The 24,888-nt window shown below is 35.0% G+C and overlaps 1 protein-coding gene across 2 annotated transcripts; it reads right to left on the bottom strand.

The window, feature by feature from the left end:
• Window positions 1-1,276: 1,276 nt before the first annotated feature.
• On the bottom strand, window positions 1,277-24,888 carry LOC110020691 (bifunctional TH2 protein, mitochondrial). 2 transcript variants are annotated; one of them, XM_020718882.1, is made up of 7 exons: window positions 24,276-24,888; window positions 23,813-23,921; window positions 18,650-18,940; window positions 18,139-18,556; window positions 17,732-18,001; window positions 1,997-2,582; window positions 1,277-1,673 (listed from the first exon to the last, which is right to left on the bottom strand). In XM_020718882.1, the coding sequence occupies exons 1-6, from the start codon at window positions 24,863-24,865 to the stop codon at window positions 2,164-2,166; spliced, it is 2,097 nt and encodes a 698-aa protein (XP_020574541.1). In that variant the 5' UTR covers window positions 24,866-24,888; the 3' UTR covers window positions 1,277-1,673; window positions 1,997-2,163. The 2 variants fall into 2 exon arrangements, with proteins under 2 accessions (XP_020574541.1, XP_020574539.1); XM_020718880.1 differs by having other exon boundaries at window positions 1,997-2,585; window positions 24,276-24,887.

Here is a 24,888-nt window from a genome sequence, read left to right as displayed (position 1 = left end):
GAGGCTGCAAATCTCACAAATTTTGTCTGACTCTCAGATTTGAATAGAGAAATTACAGCAGTCTCGTGGAGAAGCACCTTGATTGTCTATTGAGTAGATAGTTTCATCTTCCTAATATATTTGCCTTAGCATAATAGGGATGAATTTAATGAGGCGATTTAAAAATAATGTAAGAGATTACGTTGTCGAGATTGTTGGCAAGAGTGCCCTCCTTAGCAATCAAGCAGAATGCAACTGGGAGGGCAAGTTGCCTCCAACTTCTCTTTCTCATGCAAGGTCAAGTATTCTGTTGTACCCCTCATCTAGCAATGCTTGAATTTTGTACTAGGTGCCAAACCTTTTCACAATAGAGCTTCCAGCTGAAGTAGCCAAGTTGAAGGTGTTGTTAGCCTCTATAGAGGATCACATGCGAGTCTTTTATGAACAACTCATTGCACTAGTGCTAACGTCAAACAAAGGGAAGCAGAACCTTTCCACTTAAAAGAAAAGATTTGTTCTTCATTCTCGTATTAATTCATTGGTATTATTTACCAAGAAGTCTTTTGCCACTTGTAGCTTTATGAAATCCTCATGATAAACTCAACACTCAGGTAGAAGCAAATTTATTTTGCATCATTAAGCTTGGACAAGCCATCTTCTTTGATGTATTATTGGACACTATTTTTATGTTTTTTTTAAAGGTATGTTAAGTAAGAGTGAATGAAAACTAGTCAAAATGTCTAAAATTATGTTAAGTTTTATATTTATCAGACGATTAGCTTCTTTTAATAGAAAATCTTATATGTCAGAAGATTCAAAGGAAAAAAAAGAGTAACATTCAAGGTACAAATATTTTAATTTTCTAAAAATTTTAATTATCTATATTTATAAAAAAAAGAGGAGAGCTTCAATTAAACATTTATTATATGGCATGTTAATGCATTCTATTGATAAGCAAGAGGATGTAGCATACATTTACAAGATGTCAAGATCCTGACCGGTTAGAGGTAGTCCACTAGCCTTGTCTGTTTCATCCAAGATCAAAAAGTTCTTACTACCACTAATGCAGTACGAGCGAGCCATCCAATTGCTGCAAGTTAACAATTAGGACTGTAAGAATCAATGCTTTTGATGAACTCGAACTCGGCTCAGTTAGTACTCCGTGTTTATTTGGATTAGTAAATAATACCTTCTCCCAATATTTGCAGTTGGCATCATTACAACTAATTGCCTGACTTAAACATATACTAACATAAGAAAGATCAGTCATAATGCATTAAAGCTATGCTCGCAGTAGAAAAAAAGTGAAGGCATACAAATAACTTCACTGAATTGACAATATATATAATTGTCACCCGACTCGGTCAGGAATAAAACGTCTGAGAAAGCACTTTGCCAAAGCAAATGCATGCGTGCTAGCCTGCCAGGAAAGCACGCACAAATAAAAAATACTAACAAACAGATAATCATGCACTGATAGGGGTGGTTTGGTCGAAAATTCAAACCAGGAAACATTGTACAATGAGCTTCCTATCCCCGATTAGAAACGAAGCTCATCCCATAAATCTTCACAATAATAAAAAAGAAAAAAATCATTATATCTTCAAAGAAATCTTCCCATAATATTGGATGATTCACAGCACAAATAAACTGCCCAGAGATTGAAACCATAGCTGTGGTTTAAGGTATGATACCTGTGAAGCAAAATCAGTTTCGAGGAGCATGAGCGCGTTAGAAATAATGAGAAAAGAAGCCTAAAAATTATGGGAAATTGACATACTAGGCACACAATTCTTATGCATTTACTTATCTCACACCTGAACTTTTATTACATAAATAACACTGATGTTTTAAACCTATGCATGAAAATGTGTATTCCATTTTTAAAAAGTGAGTTGGCTATTTTTTAAGTGATCTTAAAGATTTGAGTGCTATTTGTTTAAATATGAAAGTTTAGGTGCGAGATATGAAAATACATAACAATTGTTTGCTATGTATGTCCCCAGTTAACATGTACCTGACATGACCCAAGAATATGATCAAACACAGAAGGGCTTCATCTCATGGGGCAAACAACCTTGAGGAGGTTGATCAAATATAGAATACGGCAACGCTTGGCTTGTCTTAAAAATACGCCACTCTCTAGTATAGCAGATGGCGAGGTGGTATAAGGCGACAATCTTTTCAAAAAGCTTCATGCCCCAAAATGAATGCCTGTATCTCTGGCCAACCAGAGACGGTATACAGAATACCGGACTTTGCATTCCACACCAATGAGCCATCAGAACCAAGCTCTCTCTGCTTCTGAACCAAACCTTGAAAAAGGGGAATGAATGTAATACCAAAATGCTTCCCCACCCTCCTCAAGCTCCCACTTGATCCAACCACGATACCTATGTCAGCCTCCAGCAAGCAGAGCAAGTCACCTATTGAGTCACCAATGTACACAGACAAATGCTCCGCATCGCTGCTTTGATCTAAGATACTCCGGAAGGCAGGGAGTTTGTCCACAGGAGACTCAATTTTTCTGACAATTTCGCCAGTTGAAATAGACTCGTTGTATTCCAAGTCATTCGAATGTATAGCCACATCAGCAATACAACCTACTGAATTAATGAAAAAGTATAATCCGTTATTTCGTTGTGTTATTGCGTCTAAAAAGACTTAAGAGTTTGTTGGAGAAAATCATGGCTATTTCATCAAAGAGTAGAGTGGAATAAGTAATAATATGAAATGTACAGGAACAATATCTAGAGAAAATCTATGCACATGGAATGGAGATTGGAAGACGCACCAATAAGAACAGTTTAACAAAAACAAATAAATAAATATTAATTAATAAAGGATAAACAAAAAAAAATAGGTCCAAAATATAATTAATACTGCTCACAAATAACAGGATATAAGTAGTGACGGATTACAAAATCGTCCCCAAATTGTTGGAATAGGCCGATGAAAAGGCATAGCACAACTTAATGTTCCAATCATGACACAAAATTTAAAGAAATTACTTCAGTAACATCTTACCTTAAAACGTGTGCATCAGTTGCTAAGCTCAAACATAAAAAACAAAGAACGCTATGGCTTTAGATAACACTGATGCATGACGCAGCAATACACACACACACACACACATAGCACAAGCACAAAAAATCATTGTTAGCACGGGACACCATAGAGTAGAGCAAGTGCTAATTGCTTCAAAGCAAAGCTAAAGGACGTCACTCAAGTCAGAAGGAAGTGAAATTGTTCAAGGCCATAGCAATTTTCATCCAATTCTGATCAATGTTTTTGACGTGCAACAAACAAGGGTGGTGCAAAAGCATTCATTGTTCAAGGATGCAAAGCAAAAGGTAATAATACAAAGTACTAAAGCATAACCAGATAATTTCAGCATCTTTTTCCACAAATAAAATGAAGCTAAAAATCCCATGAAATGAAGCATAGACAAAATTGTTGGGAATGGGCTAAGGCTGATAATGATGATGAGAAATCTATGGTACATCAACCCATTATGAGCTCAGTCAAGCTAAATTATAAATGGAGTTATAATTTTCATAATCCCTTGACCTAAACTAGAAAGCCAGAGGATAACATTAGTATCTTGTTGTTACTGGCATGACTATTTAGCTACCAAACATAATAGATCAACGGAAAGAAAAACATGGATAATAAAATAAGTAAGTTTCATGAGTGCAGTTGAGTTAGGCAAGACAAGATGGATATGTAGAGACACAAAGAGACTGGTTGTTAAGACATTCGTATTTAATTGAATGTGAACGGGCGCCGCCAATAATATACACAAAGAAAGGGGAAAAAAACATCAATGTTGCATGCTGGTAACAATCTTTGAGTGTAGGTAAAATTTGGGCTAATGGTCCATCTTGATACATTATCATGCACACAATCAATAAAGAAAGACATCAACATGCACATCTCTTGGAGTTGTGGATTGAGATATCATAAGTTGATCTTGTGAATGTGAAAGATTCTGCCATATGAGCCCATTCCTTCATGGATTGCACCTTGGCTCAAACCAAAGCGCTCAGTTGATTGATCTGAGATTGGATGAATTGAGCAATGGACCTGGTCTATTTTGTCTGCTTCATGATTCATACCAACATGCAATGAAGGCACACAAAGATGACATTCTAGCACTCCATGATTCAAGCACATTGTGGCCTATTTATGTTGGAGAAATAAATGAAACAGCTGATGATGATTGTTAATATCTCATGTCATAAGCATTTGAACAAGTATAAGCTTAAGAATAGAAAGTAGGTTAGGGCAGGTGGTCATTACAGCTAGGTATGTACTAGTTGAACACAACTGGCTATGGGCCAGCTATTGCACAGTTGGTGCATGAGGCCTGCTATCATCAATTGGGAATGTATGGTGACAATCATTGTCCCATTGCTCTGTTGAAGATCTATTTAAGATGAGCTTTTGGTAGTTAAAAGAAAGTATAGTTCTCCAACTTTCTTTCTTACCTCCTTGCCTTGAAGCTTGCATTTCTACCATGGTTTCATGCTGCCCTCTTCTTTTTTCTTATAGGATGCTAAGGCAACCAACTGTTAGCTGAATTCTCGGCGTTCTGAAGACTCTATACAATGGTGTTACAAATTTGACTTTAAACCACTTTGTGTTTGCGTATATCATGAAATGATGAAAAGGATTATATGAAAGGAATAAGATTGCGATGACTTGGAAGTTTTTCTTCAAACGAAGAATGAACTTTCATTAGCAAATGGATCATGCATTTGTAGTTAGGATTCAGGGTCCCAAATTATTTCAGGACATTATTTGGCCTCCTTATCACACTTTGTGCTTGTGTTCATGCTCAATAATGCAAATTTTCTAATCAGTAATTACACGAGTGATGTAAGTTGTAACACCTTACCAAAATAATTTTTCTCATTCATTTTTCATTCATCTAAAATGTGCGTTGGAACTACATGTAAAAATTATAAAGATGATATATCTTGCAAGGGAAAGTTTTAGTCTAACACAACTTAAATAATGAAAGAGTATTGATTAATTTATTGCATCAGTATGGAAAGCACAGAAGAATGCCTCACGAACAGATCCTTTTAAGCATTTGGGTTCTTGGGGATTTAAATTGTTTGGTTATAAAACAATGTTCAACCGCTACATTTTAAGATACTTTTTACTCACAGATCATGACTATTAGATATGATTAATCTAGGATATACATTTTAAGATATTTTTTACTCACAGATCATGACTATTAGATATGATTAATCTAGGATATAATATGGACTTCTTAGACCGAAAGGATTAGGATTAAATGAATTTCTTAATAGTTTGATTTTTTAATTTACGAGGCATGTAAAAATCACCTATCCTTTACAAAGGAAAATATAAGAGCCTTAATTCTAAGCATAAAAATCAAATTTTTTTAATGCTATGAAATTTATATCATAGAAAACTTCAAAGAGTTCTTAATTTTGGACATTACAAAGGGAGTATGAAACAGATTGTGCTGATGTCCATTATGGTGATTCAACTGGTCACAATTTTTTCCTACAACGATATGATATTTAATTTCACCGGCCTCCAAATTGGTTAAATATTTTGTTGAACACTGTTGAAGAAACTAATCATAATATGACCAGACAATTTTATAAATGTTGCAAGCTACTCAACAACCGTTATTGTATGGGTATTAGTAACTTTAAGTGTTATTTGTTACTATCATAATGCAAAGCATTAAAATAGAATGTAATGTATTGAAATTGAGATCAAAGATATAAAATTAGTGTCCCGATTAAGTTTACAAGCAAGAAGATTAACTATTGTACCAATGGATGCATAAGTATTACAATGATGACAACAATGTGAATGAATGCAGTAATTACGGATCACCTTCATATAAATTACAAGCTAAAATACAGCATAAACAGAGAGAAATTCTCTTTAAGAGGTTATACTGCTTATCTATGCATTTATAAGCTCAACTGAGCATAGGTTATGAAAAAAAACCTACTGTCATATGTCATGCATCAAATGTTCCATGCACGAATGCACTTAGATCACACAAATAAAAAAAATTGCTAAAAATTCACAAAGTTTTAGACTTGGCTTATGTGTAAATAGTTTCACTTCATATATCCAGTCTGATTTGACCATATTCAAGCTGAAAAGCCATAGTTACATCTTTAAATCTCTCCATGAAATGTGAATAATAACTCCATACAGGCTTCTTAAAGAGATAGTTTCAATTCAAAACAATCCAAATGGTAAAATAAATGTCTACTTAAGTTTTTAGTAGAAAAATTTTATTTTATGAGAAGAATGCATGCATATGTATGACATCTTATAAAAATTGAGACTTAAAATAAAAGGAAGTGTTTCTGTGGGAAATTAATGATTTTCCAACTTATGGTATGCTATCAGAGAGGAGTATTGGAGGAAAACTAGCCTTCCCTGATTAATTGGAATCATCAAGTGTTCCCATTAAAATAGCAATAAAAATTCTAGATTTAATTGACATCGAATTTTCTTACTGCAGATCCCCTATGCTTAGAAAAAAATAATGATGATTTTTAGAACATATTGAAAAAACAATTACAAAAGATTTGTAGGATATCAAAAAATTACTAATCAATATAGAAAAATCTAGGCTTCCAAATTATGACAATGACCATAATCAGATGAAACGCAATATTTTTTTATGCCTAACCTACTCAACAATAAACTTAATCTACATAATCTAGATGTGATGCACATAAGAAAATTTTCTTGAATAAGATATTCATCAACTGAAGAATCAGGAACAACATGAAAACAATGATAGATCTTAAAAAGTACTGCATACAAAAAGATTAAGAGCTCTGAATTATGCAATAAAAGGATCTTAAAGCGAAAATCTAAACAAATATACACATTAAATAGTAGTGTGAACTGGTTCAATCCTTTAAGATGCTAAATATGACCAGAAAAATTAGGGATAAATACATACAAAAAAAACACCTCAAACATTGTTATTTACAAGTCAAGCACCTAGGTGATTTTTTGAACTATCAAACCAATGCATTTACGTGTCATTATCAAAACATTGAGAATTTGATAAAAATATAAAATATGGGTTGGGTTTTTATCATGAATTTTGATATTTGAGTGAAAATCGATGAAAGAGGTGCTTGATTTGTAAATAGCAATGTTTTGAGTGCTCTTTATGCAATTGCCACTAAAAATTATTTGGCATTAAGGAGACAGCTGACATATTTTCATACGCACTTATTTTCAAATGCTTTTATTATCATACCAAAAGCAATTTAAAATCCATTAAAAGAAATAACTCAATTATTTAAAGAGTTATGCTCCACATGTATGAGATAACATTCATTATAGACTGAACTAAACATTATTAATGTTGTATGTAAATTATAGAATGAATATTTCAACATGGCTTTTTCAATTCAATGGAGCACTTATCCACGCACTTGCCTTATAAGACAATAATTGTTCCTTCCAGAGGTAAATATGAAAATTATTAACTAGTCAATAAAAATGCGTTAAATGTATTATTTCATTATTTACCTTTATTTATATATATTTTTTCATTTTTCTTAGTTTTATTTTTTTAAATGATTTTTATTTTCTTTTTAATCTAGTTTTAATTAAATTTTTTGCCTTTACTTTTGATTGGTTTGTTTTTTGTTCTGTCAAAGTGTTCATGTATCAAATTTCCTTTCTAACTGTTTTTCAATTCCTTTTGATTGGTTTTTTTTTATTATTAGCACATAATGGCTGGTGGCATTACAAGAAGATATTCAACATGAAAATATGGAATTAAGTATTTGTTTAAAGAGGCGTTGAAATTCCTTTCAGTTGGAGAGAACGCCGACATCTACAAAAATTTTCGTTTGGTAAAACAGCGGGAGAAGAACGTCTCCCGAAGTTCTTTCGTAAGAACAACAAATTTTTGCCGTTTCAGATCGTAGCTCATCTCCTCCAATTGAACGAACGCAGTTTTTAAAGAAATTTGTTGAACGTTGCCGCTGTTTCAAACAAAGCCTAAAGCCAGTACAAAAAAAGTTCCAAAAAAGGCTATTAGTTTATTTGGGGGTGGCTATAATTTTTTGTAAGGGTTATTGTATAGGAGAATAATTTTTTAAAAATTGATGTGGGTAATATAAAGCTATTTTGGAAGTAGTATTTTTTTAAAATTGTTATCGTGCGTTTTATAAGAATTTTCTTTAAAAAATGATAAACAATTTTTACAGCTACCACATCTTAGCAAATTTTATTTTCAAAAGCAACTTAAAAAAAAAAATCTAAAACAAATAACAAGAAAGCACTAGCTAAATGGATGTGTGACAAGAGTTTAAAAATTAAAGAAATGAAAAAACCTGAAATAGTCCCAAGGACCTCAAATCTATTAAAAATGTAAATTTTTAGAAAAGAGAAATACCTGTTGTTTAAAAAATGAAAAAACTTAGCTAGCACATACCTTAATGCTGAAGCATTTGAAAATGATGGTGCAGCATTTTAAAAACTATATGAAAAGGTGAGCAAAATAATTGAAAAGTGGCACCGCCATCTTAGAAATAACAAAAAGAAACAAGCATGTGAAAGAAGTGTTGGAACATGTTAAAAAGTAGCTCAAATAAATATGGAGAAAATTATTAAGAATAGTTCTTACTTTCATCTCAGCAAGATGGTTCTAATTTCAAATGTGATAGTGGAAGTCATTTTCTTTATGATACAAAAGGAAAAATGGATAGATTTAAGGTTTAGATAAAAATTAAACAATATCCATCAAACACTGCAGCCTCCAGCATCAACAAATATGCATCAAAATAAAATGTGTTTAGCAATGCAAAATGTTTTTTTTTTTTCAACAAAAAATAGAACAATCAAAGCATCAAAGCAGCAATGAGTTTATCATGAATTAATAAATTTCACTCGATTGAAAATTATGCTGAGGATTAGATTTACCTAACATGTATGAGCCTAGGACATGGACGTTAGATGTCGAAGAATACTAATAACAATGGTTGATGAGTGAAAAAGACAAAAAGGGCAAAAGTAATGTCAAATATTTAGACAAACGAAGCATCATAATTAATATAGGAAGTAAAAAAAATGATATTCCTTGAAAAAGGTTTTGAAGATGACAGTGACACTAAATTAGAGGATGGTAGAATTATTACATATGATAATTTTTTTAAAATTCTAACAGAAAAGAAGTTGATGATCCGGACCCTGATCCTAATAACACATTTAAATTTTAATTAAGAGCTTAAATTAAACTTGTTTCAGTTGAGAATAAAAACTAATTGATTAAAATTTCAATTGAAATTTGCTTTCTTTTGATTATTGTGTTGCTTGCTTGCTTTTTATTAGTATGTGAATTTGTAGTTCATGATAATGATGATATATGATATATTCATAACTTGTCATTAACTTTGAAAATTTTTTAATTTTCAATTTAGGGTTTATGCCTTGCCTCACCTTGTTAAAGCAAGTTACATCTATTTCTAATTTGGCCTATTTTTAGGTATCATGAAGAGAAAAAAGTTTGTTACTCTACAACTGTGAATGGTTATACCTCAAAGCTACAAGAGGCATAATAACACATAAGCAGAATGAAATTCCAGAAGTATGGTAGAGAGAGGATATGCATCGTTTGATTTTTTTTCATTCCAACATGACACAAAATAGATCTACCATGCTAGCTATCCTAGAAGATTTGGAGTTAAAACAGATTGAGCACTTAAAATTAAGGCCAAGCCAAGAGATAAGGGTGACAATAGATACTTTAGATGATGTTCATCAAAACGAGGATACTCAGAATCCAGACGGTCAATAATTACTAATACAGCTTGGAGGCTAACTTACACAATATTGGAAATAAAGTTAAACAGTAATGAATTTGTTGATAAAAATCTATAGGTTGATGAAGAAAAAAATATAGATTATGAAAGAGAGCCAAGTGGGGAGCGAAGTGAATGAGATGTGAGAGTAGTGATGATACCGGAGTTAACCCAAAAATCAACCGAATGCAAAAATTATTGCTAAAAATGCAAAGGAATCACAACAATGGTTCTTACAATAGGAATAAAATAGCACAACACACAAACAAGCCCCTAGGGCAAGGAGGAAAGTAGTAAACCCGGCTGGACAACTAGTGGGAGGCGGTAAAAGAGGCTGCAAATAGGGTTGCTGGAAGAGGTGGTGGCATCACGTTGGGGTATAGGAAGGGCTGGTGGAGGCATATGGGGGCAGTTGGCAGCAACAGATTGGGGTGCAGGAGGGGCTGGCGGCAGCAAGTGGGGGGGCAGGAGGGGGTGGAGGGGCTGGCGGCAGCAAGGGGATTGCAGGAGGGCGGCAGCAAGGGGATTGCAGGAGGGTTGTTGATAGCAGGAAGAGGAAAGGATGGGCACATGGAAGATGGTAGCGAGCTTGGAAGGAGAATAGGCAAGGGATTATGTAAATATAGTCACCATCTTGAAGCAAGATATAGTTGGAGTACCACCTGTCCTTGGATACAACCCTAACAAGAGAGAAACGGTACAAAAACAAAAACAAGCTATTATCGCACTAAGTAGGGCCGACTACATCAATCCTGAATCCTTTTTCTCCATTGCATCCTATTGAGAGTCATATTTTCATTTAGTTCTGTTCTAATAAATTAAGTTTTCATTTAGTTCTAATAAATTAAGATCATTTTTTATACAATATGCCCAAAATCTTTCTAGGTCTACCTCTACCTTAACATAAGTTGGGTCTAAAACATCTACTCTCCTAACCAGATCATCAGATGGTCGACGTTTAATGTGAACGAACCATCTTAGACGACTCTCTCTAATTTTGTCGGCCATGGAGCAACACCAACTCTAACAAGAGAAACGCCAACAGTAAGATTTTTGAAATCAGGAATAAAACTAAACCCTAACACAAAAAACAACATATTTATAAAAACGAATAACTAGGAGGGAAACCCCTCCTTTTGGGCGACAGCCCAACCTTAAACAAGGTTAGTTTTTTTCAACCTTTGTATTAAACTGGTTTGGTCGGTTCAAGCCCCCAGTCCTCGCGTTAGTCTCCCAAGATTAGGGAAGTTTCGAATTTATTCATCGAAGCTTCAGTTTTTTGCAGTACGATGTTGAGTCCTTTATATTGAACATAGCAAAAACATTACAGTCCCTGGCAGGTCGACTTTATACATGTTGTCATTCAACTTCCGAAATTCTGAAGGCCCATCTGCACTGGGCTTGTGTTTCTTGAATGCTCCCACAGGAAATCTTTTTTCTTTAGGTGGATATACACTAAATCCCCTTCTTGAATAGTCACCTTCTTCCTATTCTTATTTGCTTGTGTCTAGTACTTGTGGTTCTGCTTAGTGATCTCCTTCCTAACCTCCTCATGAAGCTTATGAATCTATTGCGCTCTATCCTCCACATCCTCACTAATCTCTGATGTCGGTGGGAGAAGTATCAAGTCAAGCGGAGTGACCGGGTTCTGCCCATCTCAAATGAGATGTGTATAGTAGTTAGACACATGGATCCGTTGCAAGCATACTCAGCTTAAGCTAGAATCAAATCCTGCTGTTTAACATTATTTCCCACAAAACACCTCAGAAGGTTCCCGAACTCCTGTTTACTACCTCCGTCTCGTTCGTCTATGGGTGAGCTCTTAAACTGAATTAAAGTTTAGTGCCTAGTTTATAAGGTCCTCCAAAAATAACTCGAAAACTTGACATTCTATCGAAAGTGATGGTCTTGGGTATCTTGTGTAGTCTCACGACTTCCCGGAAGTACAAATTTGCAACATGCAATGCATCCAGCGTCCGATGGTAGGGTACGAAGCGCGCCATCTTCAAAAATTGATCTACCACCACCATTACAAAATCCTTTCTCTATTGCGTCCTTGGGAGATCCACCACAAAATCCATGCTAGCATCCATTTATGATGCTTTCGATACCGGCAATCGGGTACAAAGTCCTGCATTTTGTCCTGTGGTTTTGGCCACATGACAAATCTAACATTGTCTGACGTGCCACTCCATATCCTGCAAGTCCCCCGCTATGACTTTCCTGAACAATGAACTGCGTCAGCGAACATCTAGGAATATACAACTTACTCTAATAAAACAACTAACCATAAGCTCTGTAGTACTGCTCGGTAAGCTTCTCCAGACGCTGCTACCAATTTTTCATGAAATCCTCCTCTGTCCCATAGAGTTCCTTTACTACTTCAAAGCCTACAACTCCAAGCTACATCTCGGAGATCAGCAAGTGAAGACAACTTAGTACTTGTGCTATGTGGTTCTCGCTCCCCTCCCCGTGCTTAAGCATGAACTAGAAAAACATTAAGAACTACACCCAAGATGCGTGAAGGCTCTTCAGTTTGTTCTGGATGTTCAAGAATTTCAAATTCTCATGATTCGTGAACAAATTGAATTCGCTCGTCAGTAGATAGTGGCTCTGGTAATCAAGAGCTCTCAAAAAAGCATAGAACACCTTGTCATACATCGAATGTTTTCTCTTGGACTCATTCAGCTTCTCGCTGAAGAATGCTATGGGGTGCCCACACTGGCTAAAACATTACTATCCCACATTGAATGCATCACACTCCACCTAAAATAGTTGATCGAATCCAGTAATGCCAAAATTGATGCCAACATCACCTTCTCCTTCAAGGGGTAAACTGTTATGGGCCGCATTTGTCCACTGGAATTTCTCTCCTTTTAAAAGCCCATCAGAGGAGCAGTGATGGTACTGAAGCCTAATGAATCACCTATAAAATGATTGATGTTGTTTCTAAAAATTAGCTCAACTTGGTGAAAGACTGCGGTGTAGTCCAACTCACAATGGTCTCAATCTTTGTAAGATCCATCTGAACGTCTGCATTAGATATTATATAACCCAAAAACATGAACTATCAGAAAGTGACACTTCTTTAGATGGGTGCATAGTTTTTTTTATCGTAAAACCTCAAATACCGCCCTAAGGAGTTGTAAGTGCTCCTCCATAGACCTGCTATATACCAAAATGTCGTTGAAGTACACCACAAATTTCCCAATACATGCCCAGAGCACCTAGTTCATTAATCTCATGAACGTGTTGTACACATTAGACAATCCGAAAGAAATGATTGTTCACTCGTACAATCCATCCTAGGTCTTAGAAAGCGGCCTTCCACTCATCCTCTGGCCTCATTCAGATCTAGTTACACCCGTCGTGTAAGTCGATCTTGGAAAAGACAAACGCCTAGCGCAATTCATCCAAGAGATGGTCCAGGTGAGGTGCGAGGAACCAGTACTTCATGGTAATTTTGTTGATGGCCCTACTATCAATATATATCCTCCGCAATTTGTCTTTCTTGGGTACCATCTAGGGCTGTCAAAAAAACTCGTCATTCGCGAACAGCTCATGTTCGAATCATTAAATGGCTTGTGTTCGATTCATTCATTAAGCAAATGTGCAAACGTGAACAATTTTTTTGAACTCGATTTACAAACGAGTCGAGCATAAACAAATATTTGTTTGATCATGTTCAACTCATTGTATTAAAAAGTTATATAATTAATATAATTAAATAATTATATAATTTAATCTGGGTGAATTATATAATTAAATAGTTATATTTATTTATATCTTTTTATATTAGTTTTTTAGATGTATTAAAAAGGCTAAATTTTATTATTTTAAAATTATATTTAAGTGGCATAATAATAAGAAAACATAAATTTAGGTGTTAAGTATGTAAATAAATAGAATTTGGGTGGTATGTATGTAAATGGGTCTAAAAATTTAGGTTTTACATATGTAAATGAACCTAAAATTCTGTGTATTAAGTTTGTTGGTTTGGGTGCTTCACGTTTGGCTTAGGAAGGCACAACCACATGGGACAGGAATGAAACCCCTCTGGGTGGCTTGGTTGCAGTAAGACATGAGGTCATGCGTAATGTTGTAATCTCACATTTTAGTCCCACATCGGAAAGGAAGGGAATGTGTGAGAAAAGCTCTATAAAAGTAGAAGCTAAGCCACTCTTTCACAAGAAAAAATTGAAAATATTAATTTATTTAATTTAATAATAATTAAATTAAATAAGGTGTTGCAATAAAATTTGAGCAGAATATTAGCTTAATTTGAATAACTAAATTTGAATTGAGCTAATTTGAGCATGAGCAAAACAAGTAAAAAAAATTAATGAGCTAATTTTGAGCCAAACACAAGCTCAACACGAACAAGAAAACATCAATCTAGTCGAACACAAACACATAGTTCACAAACAATTTTGAACACGAGTCAAATTCGAATAAGAGCTAATTTTAAATGAGTCGAACAAAAGTCAAGCCTGAGCTTGCTCAAGCTCGACTCATTTACAACCCTAGTACCATCAAAGCAGGGATAGCACATGGACTAGTATTCACTTGGACCAAACCTCTCACGACGATATCCGATGTCTGTCATTGCAACTCTTACTTCGCGGGTCTCAAAATGTAGGAATATTTGATTGACCAGATGGAACATCTCCTAACAGGCACTGTACTGGGCGAGCCACTTTTTTTTGCTTCTTTCTACTCAGATTTATCTCATCACTTCCGCATTCTGTCTTTCCAACACCTCCCGAGGAACAACTGTCGATGATTATAACTGCAGGTGACTTCATGAATGAGGACTATTGTCTGAATGAGGGTCGTTATGCACTTTGTTTCCGTTGTCATTCCACTTTCAAAGCTAAGATATGGACATCTCTCAGTACTAATAGGGATGCAGTCGTACCACGTTGTTGATAGCGGGCTTTGGGCACCCAGATTATGGAATTTGATATGTTACTCGGGTTCGACCAACTCACACTTCATTTGTAGTTGGTCAATCTGTGTCGTAAACTTCTCCACCAATAAGGTGGTGGGGTCTCAGAAATATATGCTAACAGCAAGGAAGCGGTGGGTATTTTCTCTGCATCTCCTTCCCCACTTCTCCCAGTTGGAAATCTTGTCACTATTCTCTCTCTTTCTGTCTCTGTAAATTTCCCACCACAAGAAAAGCGCTCTTTTTTAACTTGATGGTTGCAAGCTTCATTCTTTTATCCTCTAGAACTTCTTTGTACTCAAACATCCTCTCAACTAATTACAGTCATTCGATAAAATCGTCGGGATCCATAACTCAATCACTATGTCCTCCATATGTAACCTTCTCTCTCGACCTCCTCTGATACTGAATTATGAAACGTCGGGGCTTGTCATCCTCATCACTCACATCATCTCTATCGACTTTCTCGATCACAATTGAGGGTAATTTCCCCTAGGTTCCATTATCAATCTCCGTAAGCCTCTATTGAAATCAATGAATTTCTCGCTATATCTCGCTCGAGTAGGTTTAGGCATGCATCTCTATGAAAGCATGATTATGGTATGGGGATTGGAAGAGGCGGATGAGAGTAGGAAATTAAACTTTCAGTGGGGAGGGATGTTTGGGTAAAGCGGATACAAAGAAATCCTAGGAAAAAAACTAAGGTTAGACTAGTTATGATACCAGCGTTAACCCGGAAGACAACAAAATGTAAATATCATTGTTAAAATGAAAAAGAATCACAACAATGGTACTTAGAACAGGAATAAAATAACACAACACAAAAACGAACCCTAAGGCAAGGACGAACATGGTGAATTCAACTGGAAAACTGGTCGGAGGCAGTCTAGGAGGTTGCAGCAGCAGATGGGGTTGCTAATAGGGGTGGCGACCATAGGTCGGAGTGAAAGAAGGGCTAGTGGCTGTAGATGGTGGTGCTGGAAGGGTTGGCGACAAAAGTTTGGGGTGCATGGGGGTTGGAGGCAACAGGTGGGGGTGAAAGAGGACTTGAAGGCGGGAGGGGGGTTGCAGGAGGGGCTGGCAACAACAAGAACAGGAAAAGATGGGCACATGGAAGATGGCAACGAGACGAAGATAATAGGTAAGAAATTATATGGAAATAGTCACCACCTTGGAGCAGCACACAACCGGAGCACCACCTGTCCTTGGATACAGACCTAACAAGGGAGAAATGCGACAACAAGAAATCTGAAATTAGCAAAAAAGACTAAACTATAACACAAAAAACAACATATTTATAATAACGGATAACTAGGACGAAGGTGGACCCCTCCCATTGGGCCGCAACCCAATGTGAAGCCAAAATACAATAAAAATCAGTCTTCTTTTTTTGCGTTGAAATGCTCATCTCCTAGAGAGTAGGACAATGGCACAAAAAGCTTGTGAATTTTTGTCCATCAAAGCTTTAGGTAGTATAAGGTCTAAATGGATGATGCAAACAAATTTCAACATAAACATTGTGATTCAAGGGCATGGATAAATTTCTTTTGGGTTGAGGATATGGAGAGGTTGGTTGATAGAATGGAGTGACAACATTCGTGAGTGGTGGCCAATACTCTGGGCATGCATTTGAGATTTTAGATAGTATGAATCATTGAGACTAGACAATTGTTTAGACCATAAAGTTGCAATTTGATTTTATTTAGTCATTGAAATAATTTTCAAAAGAGTTGGTTCATCTTTCTTTAAGTGCTTCAAGACATAAAATTGTTGTCAAATATTGTGATTGGCCAAATGGTGAATTTATTATCTTTACAGTGCCATCAAAGGATAAAATTTAGCATCTCCTACCAAAGTAAGGTTATGGATGAGCAACAACAACAACAAAACCTTTATCCCACTAAGTGGGGTCGGCTACATGAATCCTTTTTCTCAATTGCGTCCTATTCAGTGTCATATTTTCATTTAATTTTTCTAATAAATTAAGATCATCTTTTATACAATATGTCCAAGTCTTTCTAGGTCTACCTCTGCCTTTCTTAACATAAGTTAAATTTTAAACATCTACTCTTCTAATCAGATCATCAGATGGTTGAAGTTTAATGTGACCAAACCATCTAAGACGACTCCATTCGAATTTTGTCAATCACTGGAGCTACCACAACCCTATTACGGATGTATTCATTTCGCATTTGTTCTCTTAGTGTAAAGCCACTCATTCACCTAATTATTCTCATCTCAACAACACTTTAGTTTTAGGCTTCTCTTTTAAAAACCAACATTCAACGCCATAGAGCATTGCAGGTCTCACTGCCATCTTATAAAATTTTCCTTTCAGTCTAAGCAGTACTTTTCTATCACACAGTAGGCCCGAAGCATTCCTCCACTTTAACCAACCAACTTGAATTCTTTTAATAACATCCCCATCAATAAAACCATCACTTTGAACTGGTTTTGGATGAACCAAAAAAAAAAATCTGCCTTTAAATTAAATAAAGTTACAAGTGAACATTTAATATTAAACTGCTGTGGCCAAAACAACAACAATTGAGAATTCATTTTGCAACACAAACTTCAACCTCAAGAAGTGTAGTTCAATTGAAGATGGAAGAAACAAGAAATGTAGTCCAATTGACGATAGCTGCCAAATAAGACTAGTTGAAAATTTACTTCAAAGTTTAAACTTAAACGAAAAATGTAGTTCAATTGAAGACCGCAAAACCAAGGATAAGGCGTCTGCTAAAATTAACTAGGTCAAACTTTTTACTTCCTTGAAACTAGAACTAATTGAGAAGTAAACATTTAATATTAAGCAATTTCGGCCCAAACAACATCTCAAATATCATATTGTAATGTGAAATTTGAAGTTTAAAATTAACAAGAAATTTAGTTCAATTGACGAGATCAATGAATTATTCTATTAAAAAGGGTAAAGGTAATACAGTACAAATCAAGATTATACCTGATGTAAAGGCAGACCTTATGAGATCCTCACACCAGCAATACGAAAGAATATGAATATCTGCATGCAGCCTTTCTTTTGACCCGACAATTTTCTGAAAAAAAACTGAACACCCATCTTGGAAATTTAAATGCTCTCCTGCACGTTTTATGTCATTAATATTCATTCCCTTCAAAAATCCTGATAGGATAACTCTAGAATTTGCCCTTTTCTCAAATTCTGACAGCTTCTGTAGACGATTATAAAGATCGTCTGGAGCAAATGTCTTAGCTGAGGAAACAAAACAAATTAAAGAACAACAAATCAGTTCACCGTCCGCAAAGAACACTTTTTTAGTTATATTTGATGATTACAATCTACAGTAGTCTGTAGGGAAAATAACTAACAATAAGGTGATCAATATTTACCTTCTTCAACTGCTAATAACTTTTCTATGCATTGCTCATATTCCACAATATATTGCCCAGATAAATCCCTCCAAAGGTTTCCTAAATCAGAAGAAGACATCTGATTGATTGGGTTATCAGCAACTGATAGATCAGTAGATTTTGCAGCCTCTTTTTTAATTGAGATTTCTGCTAAAATGGTACAGGAATCAAGCAATGTACAAGTTAAATCAAAATCGGAAACTATAAAAAACCGCTTCTTCGGATCATGCAGCTTTGACAATGGAACTACAGAAGGTTGAACAATTGGCTGAGCTAAGAAAAAATCAATCTCAAGTTTCATGGCTTGATGATAGAGCTTCTGTATAACATCCAGCTCATCTCCAGTTAGAGGAACACTCAATTTGTCAAGCAGTTCTTCTATTTGCACAGCAGCTTCCTGAAGGAAAAGAAAAGGAGAAAATATAAGGGAATCATAGTACATACATGAATAAATTGTTTATATGAAAGACTGTCAGAACTTGAAGATTACCTCAAAGGTTGAGGGGGAATAGTTTTTCACCCAACTCGAATAGGGATGAGCGCTTCCATTTAGATTTAGAAATGGTTCAAGCTCCTTGCCCAAAAAGGCATAAAGCCTCATGCAGGGGACCATCGCACCCACTATATAAGCAGCAACTTTCGTCTTCTCAAAAGGAGTGACAATTTTGCCAACGCCCTTTCCTACTTCAATTTTGCCAGCAGACGTAGCATCCAAAAAGTTTGTATATCTAACTGTTGCAGGGTTAGGTGGAATCTCTTTACTAGGGTCTACTCCCCAATCCTGCAAAATAGCTTACCTCAGAAAAACACAACCAAGTAAGTTCAGACTAATTTAAAACCAAATATACCCAACGTGCCCCCTACTGTATGATGCCAAAGGCACAAATGATTAGTAAATTCAATAGTAATTCAAAATAAAACAGAAAAAGAAAACACACATACACACAAGAAGAAAGATCAAATCATCCAAACGGTTAAACTATTGTATTATCAAATAATTGGAGCTAATTCCTAAAAGCCCAAAAGAAAACATTGGAGACCCAGCCAAGTATCTTTTTATTTAACTCTTCAACAGGATCTTGCACAACGCTAAAAAAAACCATTTGTTGCACTCATTAATATTTTATTTTAATTTAAATGTTCTATAATGGAGCATCTTTAAAAATTAATATATGATTATGAACGGCTTCATTTAGTGTGAATTATGAACAATTTGAGAACAAAAAAGAATAAAATTAAAATGAAGATGAGTGATTCTATTGGATATTAATTCAATGGCTAAATAATTTTAAAAATTTTTAAATGCAATGTTCTCCCAAAAGAAATTAAAAACGTCATATAAATCAAATAATTATAACATTTGTAGATGCTATCAATAGAAACACTAGGAACATAAAAAAAATAGTCTTTAACATTTACAAACTCCCCCTATAGAAGAAACAAAAAACAAGTACTACAGGCTCAAAGATGCCTCAACTCTAACTATATTTTAAGATGAGTTCCACGCCTTCATCTGCAGTCCTAAGTTCAACTAACTGGACTTCTGACTTGTTCAAAATGAAGACATCTTACAAATCTAAATATTAACGATGTTTCTTCTTGTTGATCACATTCAAAGTTCAATTCTTCAAACCAATTTAATTATTCATCAACAGGTTGACTGTCTTACCTTAGACTTATCAAATTCTTAACAACTAAAAGATTATAATAGGCATAAGAATTAAACAATTCTCTCAGGCTATATTTCATGTTAGTCCATGTCCTAATAGGGTGTACAATAAGTGATACTCTTGCTCAAGACTCCTAACTATAATCAATTAGCAGCTCCTACCAATTTAATCTTGATCCCTTATGAAATTACAACAGAAGAAATCCTCAACTTCAAATGCAAAAATCAAGAAATGCATTGCCCTTAAGGATGGAGGGCGGTTGTCATCAACTATTTTTATTGCTTCAGATGCATCATGATGCTGATCAAAATGAACCCAATGATCCATGTCATGATAATTAGGATCTTAATTAACCATCATGATCATCAATAGAATAACAATTTATTCAAGATCTCAGACGGTTTTTATGATCTCTTAAAAGTCTACATATACTCTTAAGATCTTTGAAATCTTCCTAGCATTCTCAAGTCAATAATGATGGTCCTGAAGATCTATTGGAAGGACATTTTTGACAACCTAAGAAGATTCCATCATTAGCATGTTGGTCCATTATAGACAGATCCACTAGATCATTTAATGTGCATGGAGGTTTCTTTCTTATTAGGTGGCAACCTTACAGAGCCATTAGGTAATAGATGAAGTTACATGAGGTTTTTTTTCCAAGATTTCTAAGTTATTTCATTTAAAAAAAGATATGCCAAATAGCTTCTCTCACTTTCCATCACCTAATAAAAATTATATTCTAAGTTTTCACGATTCTCTTTATTTAACAGGCATTCCGATCTAAACATAGCCACCTTATATTCAGTTGCCCAAAATGTTTAGCCAGACTAATTCAATATTAGGCATCAATATTCATGTAATAATCATGATACAAAAACATGCATTAAAGCATCCTGAAATGTAACTAACGAGATGGCCATAAATCCAATAATAAAATCAATTATTAGTTTCCAGATATAAAAAATAAAGCTACCAGAAACAAGCACATGCACATGACAATATAATGTTAATTCAAATAAATTACTCTCATACAATGGCAACACAAGTGAACATTAAATTTCAATCTTGATGCAATAATCTTAGGAAAAAATTTTGACAATTCTTCAGAGTATCAAAAACCTTGGAGAAGGAAAAAAGCCTCACACTATATCTTTATCTTTTAATTTTATAAAAAGATGATAGCTCAGTTTTCTAAGAAACAAAAGCTTTACTTCAAATGTATAAAGGGTTCATGGGATTCCTGGGAATTCATGCCTAGAAGTCAAGCGATAATGAGAAGCAGAACCACGAGATGAAATGGATTGTGGTTCGCCAATTTGGTAGAGAAGATTTTGGAAAGAGGTCAATGATTTAAATTAACTTAAAATAAACTATAAATTAAAAAATGGACAGTTTGGCTACTTTTGTAGAGGAGATTCCAGAAAGTGGTTAATGATTTGAATTAAATTTGAATTTAAATTATAAATTCAGAATTGGATAGTTTTTGAACTATTTCAGTGTTTTTTTTTTATACAAGAGGTAGTATGATAGCGAATAGAAAAGAAGAGAGCAAGAAAGGGAAAAGGGAAAGTATGTAATAGAAAATTGTACAAAATGATGTTTAAAATGCTGCCTAAAAGGAGGAGAGAGGTGGCGCTTGAGTGGAGAGAGGAACAATTACAGGATGTTAGAGAATATTAAATTGCATGGAGTGAATAAAAAAGTAAGAATTTTTTATTGATGACCAATGATTTAGAGAATTAATAAAATAAGTATAAAAATAGCAAGAGCATGAAATTTCTGGAGAGTGCAAAAATACCAGGATTATTGCTTTGATACAAAAGTGAAGTACAGTAGGCAAGAAAAATTATAGATTCAATATAATTTAAGAGAAAAGTGAAAAGCGAATGGATAAAAGAACATTAAACTGAATTCTCATAATATAGATGTTGAATCCTTCAAGCATATGAATTGTTCAATGCTCAATATAAGTTATGTTTAAAGAACGGGAAAAACTAATAAGCCACAATATGGGTTGCAAAAAAAATTTCACTCAAAAGTTCTTCTAAAAGCAAATGGTACCATTTAAAATATGACCAGACAACCAAAATTCCAGAAATTATAGTAACCATCACGAAAATAATACATAATATAAAAATAACAAATTTCTAGTAAATTTGAAATGCAAATACATAAAAAAAATCAATTAATCCTGCTGGCCTGCTCATCAACTATAAAAAAATATATGAAATCATTCTGGTTTCATCCTATCTTAGAATGCCTTCCAATGGGCAAAATCAGTAGTGCTATATGTCATAGTATTTTCGTGTGACTTCAGCTATTAAATTAGATGCATGAAACTTGTTTATAATTTGATAAGTATATGTTCAAATTATTAAATGCATTTGAACCTATGAAACCTAGTGGTAAAAAGAACACGAAAAAAAAAATATAGGCCTATTAATTACTAAACTTGTGAGTAGAGCATTTCAAAGTTGAACACAAGAATCCTTATCTAAAGTTGATTGAAAGCCCATCTACGGCTTTACAAAATGCTTTATAAGAGCTTGTTAAGATTATAAGAAAATTATGTATAGCTGAAGGTCAATTAAGAATAAAAAATTATCATGCCAAAAAAAAATATAATTCAACCATCCCAAACAAAACTTAACGTACAAAGCTTAATTGCTTATCAATTAACAAAGTTGAAGAGGGCTAGGATCTCTCACATTTTACAAGTTGTAAATGGAAAGTAATGAAAGAAATAGAAATGCTATGAAAAAAAATAGAAATATGCTGCCAAATTGTGGTTATTGCCCCCATAGTGATTCAAAATGCTAGAAATTCAAGTGTGGAGAAAATCAAGGGAATAACCAAGTCTAGATATTTGCAAAGACCATCAAAACATCAATTCAGGTTACACAAAAAAAAAATAAATAAATAAATAAAACGATACAGTTTCATCTAAGAAAAGACTAGCCTGCTTGCATATAACTCATACAATGTTTCTGTTATAGCATCAGGCCTTATAATTTGAGGTAGCAGACGCAAAAACAAAAGATCTTTTCCACAAGAACGCAGGCTCTATTTCATCCAAGACCCAGATACTTGAGCCTTTCCTATGATAAGAAATCCATGGAATTACACCAAACTGAATCAAATCAAGCATATGATGTTCAAATTTAAATTAACAAGTCATGTAGTTCAAACTGATCTCATTGAAAATAAAAGCATTTCACATGCCTGATCCTAGCCACTAAAGCACCACAATGTGTGTTGCAAGTGATGAGAAGTTATCCCGATGAATTAGATCACTGTCATCATGAGCTTAAGATCAGCACATCATAGCAACTGCGCACGTAGTGCGATGGAAAAAAAATGAACAATAACAAATGAAGCACCTAAACTGCAATGCAAAAATATTTACCATTTGTCTGATTTCAGCGAGGTAACAATTCAGTGGTTCTACCAAAAAACCTATCACACACTACAATCAACATTTCGAAACTTTTAATGCAAACTTCAAGCTAATCATTTCATTCTTGTCTGGTTAATCCTTAGCCTCGGCATTTGGAGAAAAAAAAATCATGAGCTGCTTCCTTTTGAAGGGTCAAGGCAAAAGAGAAACTTCTAACCCTCTCTATGCATGAAAATATAAGAATATCATGCTCATCCTGTCAACCCTTATTATACTAAATTGGCTTTCTGGAGAAAAAGCTATCAGTTTCTTCCAAATTACTAGTTTTGACATAAATCTCCTAACTGAAAAAATGTGGAACATCTTATATTAGTGATATCTATGCAGAGATTTTCTTCAATCTGTCATAGAAGCAATTCATATTTGCTGAGCGATACTGCATTACTTGAGAAGTAAAAATTTAACAATTGTTAATTAATCGGGAGGCAAGAAAACGGGAAAATAGCAAATGTGACCATCTACTACGAAATGAAAGGAGTTGAACTTTAATAAAATTCAAAATTAAAAAAGACCTAAAGCTTACTTGGAGAACAGAGTTGTGCAATTTCATCTCCTGTGTGCTAGTTCTCCACAATTTAGATATTGCGGCCTTGGCATCATCATCATCGGCATATTCTTCAGCTTTCTCGTACCTAAACAAGGATTCAAGCACAAGGAAAAGATCATTCAGCGGCAAGAAAAGCAAGATGATGTCTAAACAATAAACTGATTGATATTCAATAATCTTAGATGACCACTTGACCGCCTCAAAAGATTCCAGTATCAAGACAACCTTAAGAAAACGAGCATTAATGATACGTAGCATCATGCACCGCAAAATCTTAAAGCATAAGATACGAAAAAAATAAACAGCACATCATGAACGCCGGCCCAAATCTAAAGTAACATCATTAGCGGGCGGAGTTATACAATAGAAACCAAAGGCCAAAGACTAACGGTGACAATAAAGCATAATAAATCAGGGAAACGTAATCTCATCATCTTACGCGCGGGCAAACGATCTGAGAAAATGAACATCCTGAGCAATGTACTGTCGGAAAGTGTCCAGCTCAAGTTTCCCCGACGCTAAGCAGACTACAAACGGGGTGTACTTAGCAAGCATAGCCTCCTTCTGTGCCTTTAACCAGAATTTCTTCGCCGGCGAAATGGCCTCGTCGGCCATGCTAGCCACCACAGACATGGCTCCCTCGAAAGAAGCAAAGGAAGACGAAGAAGACAACGCCAAACCCGACTCAACCGAAAGCGGCCTCGACGGATGGACTAGCCGATTCCGCCAGAGAGTCGAACCAAACCACGACGATGGAAACAAGTAGGAACGATCTGAACAGATATCGCGAAATCCAGAGAAGGACAGAGATAAAGACCTTGCAAAGAAAGCGTCGAGATGGATAGGGTTAGGGTTTCGGTATGAGAATAGACCAGGGAAGAAGAATCGCATTAGCTGCCGGAAGACCGTGAAATTAGGTAATTGCAGAGGAACAATAAAGGGGGCCGGGTGCGAGCATTTATAAGGGGGCGCTGCGAGCCGCAAGGTATTTTTGGGGTAGAGAAAGCCCGGCCGGCGGCCGGCGCGCATTTTCGGTTGGAAATTGGAGACAG

This window comes from Phalaenopsis equestris, unplaced genomic scaffold (assembly GCF_001263595.1).
Source record: "Phalaenopsis equestris unplaced genomic scaffold, ASM126359v1 Scaffold000107, whole genome shotgun sequence".
In the NCBI taxonomy this organism is placed as follows: Eukaryota; Viridiplantae; Streptophyta; class Magnoliopsida; order Asparagales; family Orchidaceae; genus Phalaenopsis; species Phalaenopsis equestris.
This window is presented reverse-complemented; position numbering and strand designations above follow the sequence as displayed.

Excerpts from the sequence above, each read along its gene's own strand:
- LOC110020691 (XM_020718880.1), bottom strand. The coding sequence starts at position 24,865 with ATGCGCGCCGGCCGCCGGCCGGGCTTTCTCTACCCCAAAAATACCTTG. Across the intron at positions 23,922-24,275 it reads CTCAGATCGTTTGCCCGCGC|GTACGAGAAAGCTGAAGAAT; the intron begins GTAAGATGATGA and ends ATCCTTGTTTAG. Across the intron at positions 18,557-18,649 it reads ATTCCCCCTCAACCTTTGAG|GAAGCTGCTGTGCAAATAGA; the intron begins GTAATCTTCAAG and ends CTTTTCCTTCAG.